General features: G+C 32.8%; 1 protein-coding gene across 1 annotated transcript; it reads right to left on the bottom strand.

The window, feature by feature from the left end:
• Window positions 1–507: 507 nt before the first annotated feature.
• Window positions 508–4,751, bottom strand: LOC110920730 (probable xyloglucan endotransglucosylase/hydrolase protein 30). Its single transcript, XM_022164930.2, has 4 exons — window positions 4,511–4,751; window positions 3,507–3,607; window positions 3,220–3,428; window positions 508–1,168 (listed from the first exon to the last, which is right to left on the bottom strand). Exons 1-4 carry the CDS (start codon window positions 4,719–4,721, stop codon window positions 649–651), a joined length of 1,041 nt encoding a protein of 346 aa, XP_022020622.1. The 5' UTR covers window positions 4,722–4,751; the 3' UTR covers window positions 508–648.
• Between the last annotated feature and the right edge of the window lie 484 nt (window positions 4,752–5,235).

The raw sequence follows: 5,235 nt of genomic DNA, 5'->3' as shown, positions 1-5,235 counted from the left end.
TATAATTCAAGTTCATATTTATGTTTTTGCTCGAGCTCAAAATTTATAATAGTTTAATTCGGACGAGCTCTAGTAAATCTATTAAAAATTGAATAGTTTGGATACTAATTCAAATCGATCGTGATTACTTCTCCATTAGTCTAAAATGAGTAAAATTATCATATAAAATGAAAATCCTGGAAAATGACTTTCGAAATGGCGCGTTTTCTTGGTGGAAATCACTCGTATTGATCACCTTTAATACCAATACTCAAATAGTGTAATTATTATTCCTAATATACTCAATTACAACCAACTTTATTTCTAATTTGGATCTACCCGTAAAGTTACAATTATTATATTATTAAAGACACTTTATTTCTAAATTGATTGTTTGGCTACTTAGATTTAAAAATTGTCAAACTTAAAAAAAAAAAAAAAAAAAAAAAAAACATTTTACTTTTTGGAAACAATTATAAAACCATCGATTCTTGGACAACAAACAAATATAAAAATAAAAACCAGAGGTAATCTAGCATGTATTGTTTTATTTGCATTCAATCATGGTAAATTACATTATGAATATTAATTAACTAAAATGAAAAATTCAAACAATCCAATTTATGTAACAAAACCACTCGTATTATACACACAAATCTTTCTATACCTTCAATCCTCATCTTCAATATCATACAACTTGCTGCTCAAAACTTGACTTCCTTTCCTCGAGTGGCGGTGATGCCTCCGTCCAAAATCCGGCCTCCCATTCTCTTTGAGCCGTTGTCGAAGCAACGGATCAATCACACATTCTGGTGGCGGAATAGGGTACCTCAAAGTATCATAACAATATGAATAGTACATGTACTTTTCCCTAAACCTTTTCGTTGCGCTCTTTTGTTTACGTGTAATGTTATTATATCGAATCGTCTCGAGTTGTTGGTCTATTTCCATACAAGTGTTGGTCGAAAGATCTTGAATCGGGTTTGAAATACAACCGTGGAGGACAAGGTCCGTCATCTCGGTTACGAAAGGGGCATATTTGTAATTTACCTTATATTTTCCACCATTTGTAGCCCAAGAAGAAGCATCCCATATTGTGGCATACAATGCCATAGGTTTTGAAGGAAAATCACTCCCCATTTCAGGGCTTCGTAAAATCTCTCTTATAGGAACCGCATCAATATAGAATCTATAGGATTAAACATAAAAAAAATATATGATCCAATGTTAGAAATCATTATATCAAAGTAGATAAGCTGACTCACTTTTTTTTAACAAAACGGACATTGTCTTTTAATGTCGGTTAAGTTGGCAAATTTGGAGGTCCAGCCGGCAAAACTATCGGTTAAACCATAGCTAGGAGTCAGTGTCTATTTTAATTATTGGTTGGCCAACCTACTATTTTGATATTTTCCGTTTGTTAAATTAAATAACTAAATATGCTCATAAGTTATTAAACTGTATCCAACAGATCTCTATCAGGCGGAGTAACCAAAAGACGAACAAAAAAAATTAAATAACATATTATCCCTATATTAATCAGTAAGTTTTGCTCCCCTCACATACTTACTATTCATTTTTTTTCTTTGTTTTTTTTTTTTTTTATTTTCCTATCTATACTATCCAACCACTTAATAACACTTGCCTACTACTCTTCTTTCTTTACTTTTTTTTTTTTTTTCAAAATAAGGAAGATTGCATGTAAACTCTTTAACAAATTATTTCATTATTTCCGATATTTTTTAAGGTCCAAATCCATCAAGTTTCGATAAATAATGTGATGACAAAAAACTAATAACACTCTTTTAAATTAAACAAACGATACTTGTATAATAATTAATAAAGTACATATTATTTAAATCTAAACGAAAATCATGCATTTCAATAATCTTTAATCTATCTTTTAATAAAATCTAACAATCAGTAGACTATTTTTCTAAAAAAACTTACGAGTTTCAGGTGGTATTAGAAAGATAAAAGAATGACCAGTTATATTTCGAAAGAAAGTATATGAATAATTATCAAGTGATATTAAAAAAGATAGATTAATTAGTTTAAAAAAATTATGGTTTAGGGTTTACATGTATGATCTCGATGATTTACTTAAATTACGTATTACGGTCTGTTCCAAGGCGCGAGTCCTTGATGTTAGTTGTATAAATATTAAAAACATCATTTTAATTTATCATGCATGTTATTCAAACTTATAAAACATAGAAATTATTAATATACTTTTATTTATTAAAATATGTATTCAGTTATTTCAACGTCTATAGAACACAAAACTGGTTGATGTTTTATCAAATTTATGAAATTACAAATAATTTAATATTTGAATATAAATAAGTTATAAAATAGTAATGCAAAAAGTTGAATCACAAATAAAGAAAACTAACATAACATCACCTATATACATTGTATGTATACATTAAAATGACCATTATTAAAAACTATATTATCCTTTATTTGTCCTTTCTTTATGACTCACTTTCTTCAAGTCCAAGCTTCAAATTTTAATAAGCAATTGACTTTTTCTTAATTAATTTAGGGTGTAAGGGGTGCTCATCTAAGAGGTGAGTCCCCTCTCTTACGCCCAACCAATCCTCGTGTGCCACGTCAACTCCCTTCTTAAACTCCCCTAACACCCTAAATTGATGGCGGCACTCCCCTCTTAGGTGAATTGGTTTTTTTTTTTTTTTTTTTAAAAAAAGGAAACTTTTGATTGGTCCCCTCATCCCTCTCTCCTCCCTCTCTCCTCCCCCTCTCTTCGGCACCTCCCCACCGGTTTCCTCCCTCTCTCTACCTCACCGATTTAACGGCGCCACCCCACCTAAGCGGTGAAGGAGGTCACCGCACCCGGTCACCGAGAACACCCCGACCACCCTTAGATATATCTACTTGTAAGTATTGTTTTAGCTCTTCAGTTATGTAACCCTATACGATTTCCATTTCTCCTCATGACTAATTTACTATCACCAAGTACAAGTAAATTATGTAATTCTAACATTTATATCCTTAACATAATATATGGCGGACACGATCAAAGAAAACTCCTTTCTTGGAATCACGAGTCGATCGAATTATTGTAATATTAACTGGTCTAGACAATGTGATTTTAATATTCGAGGTGTAATTTTGTAACTTCGCGTTCCAGTTACTTGCTGGCCCGGTTTCTATAAAATTTTATAAAAGTTCCGCCGTTCAAAAGAAAAAAAAAAGATGGGAAAGAAGATTACATACATGATTTTGGAAGAGGTCCATAGAATTGTGTAACGATGGTAAGCTTTTGATGGATCAAACCACAAGGTGTATCTTTCTTCTCTACCTCTATGTGTGCTTCCATTTCCGTACAAGTTTGTCTGAAACCTCCATGGCTTCCCTTTAATATTCCCTAAGAACTCAAAGTCCAACTCGTCATGCGTCTTCTCGAACACATCACCATTTGAGGTCTGCATGTATACATATTATATATACTTCAAATTATGTATAACAAACAAACAAAATAAGACGTATAAGAAGTTACGTACATAAAATGCTACAACGATTCCTGCTGTGTATTCAGAAGGTAGTTTGATTCTAGCACTGAATAATCCATGGTTGTACATGTTTGAAGATTTAAATCCAGCTCCTGTAATCCATTTTTTTTTAAATAATTATCAACCACCCCAACTGCTTTTTTTAGTTTATAGAATATATATATATATATATATATATATATATATCTATTGGGTAATTATAGGAAGTAATTTGATATTAGTTAAGAAAACTAAAAAACTCAAATGAATTGATCTTCTTTTTGTCACGTGCTACACCTTTTTACAGACGTGATACGTGTAACAACCAGGGGCTGCCACGTGTTACGTAATAGCTTTTACTTTTTTAGACCATGTGTAGTGGAAGGGGAAAATAATGCCCCCAAGTGTGGGCATTTTACGCCACGTGGCGGTCCAGTCAGCAAAGGGGCATTATTGGGCGTTTTAGAAAAATGGGTGTAGTGGGGATGGGGCATTATTGGGCATTATTGGGGCATTAAATAAAAAAAAAGAAAAAAAAAAGAAAAAATCTTATTGGATAGGACAAGGGAGATGAAATCTGATTGGACAAAGGCAAAGGGTGTTGGGCGTGGTTTATAAAACGCCAAAGGGGCTTTTTTTGATTTTTTGCTTAAAAAAACGCCCCATGTAATGGTACATGGGCGTTTTCAAGCGTTTTTTTTGAATTTTTTTTAAAAAAAACGCCCCACTACACAAGGTCTTAGAAAAAAACAGAAAGTCTGCAAAAGTTGGTACACGTAACACGTGGCAGCCTCTGGTTATTACATGTAATACGTTTGCAAAATTGTGTAACACGTATATATAGGGCGTTCATTTAATAACCAAAAGAAATATGTTACACAACTCCGTAAACCACATAATACACTTATACATGATGTTTTGAATATGAATATGTGATATAAGTGTATTATGCGGTGCGCGTTGTTCTCCAACATATTTAAGAACGTGTATACAGAAGGGGGGGGGGGGGGAGATGCCTGTGTATTGATTGAGGTGGAGATGGACGGTGTTGTCATCATCGGAGCGGAGGAGATTCGTGTCGCCACCGAAGAGCTGAGTGAAGCCTTTCTGGAAGGATATTATACGTGGCGGGGATGCGGCGGCACTGCCGGAAACGGCCTGCAGCAACAGGAGGAGGGATAGGGAGATGGTGGTTTTTGAGAGAGTATTGAAGACTTGGTCGTTCATTTTCAAGTAGTGTTAGGCGTTTTGTCTTTGTTGTGTTCTTATATATATGAAGGGACCAGGATGCTTTTTGGGACATAGTTTGTTGGTTTTAATGTTGTATAATAATATATATCAAAGTTATATAATAAAAGAATAGAAAAAATTTACAACAAATTAGATGTATACATATTGCAAAGTTAAATTAATTTTATTAGATTAGGATCCACCTAAGTATTAGCATAATTAATATATTTTTTGTACTTATCCTCTCCAAAATAATTGAGAATGTTTAATTGTGTACTTAATTATTTTGTCTAATATAAGTTCACGGTGTAACTATTACTTTCATTTCTTGTTATGTTTGGCGGATCTATGAACTTTTACCTTCTCCTTTCTCAGAAAACATTTGAAAATCAGTGTAAATTGAACGTCAATATAACATATAAAAACAAGTATCAAATATTATATAACACGGATTATTTTATCGAGTGTCTCATAACACCGGTAATTTGTGTATATACATATACATGTATGT

The sequence above is a fragment of the Helianthus annuus genome, chromosome 17 (assembly GCF_002127325.2).
Source record: "Helianthus annuus cultivar XRQ/B chromosome 17, HanXRQr2.0-SUNRISE, whole genome shotgun sequence".
In the NCBI taxonomy this organism is placed as follows: Eukaryota; Viridiplantae; Streptophyta; class Magnoliopsida; order Asterales; family Asteraceae; genus Helianthus; species Helianthus annuus.
The sequence above is the reverse complement of the archived record's forward strand: the minus strand, read 5'-3'. Positions and strand labels throughout refer to the sequence as shown.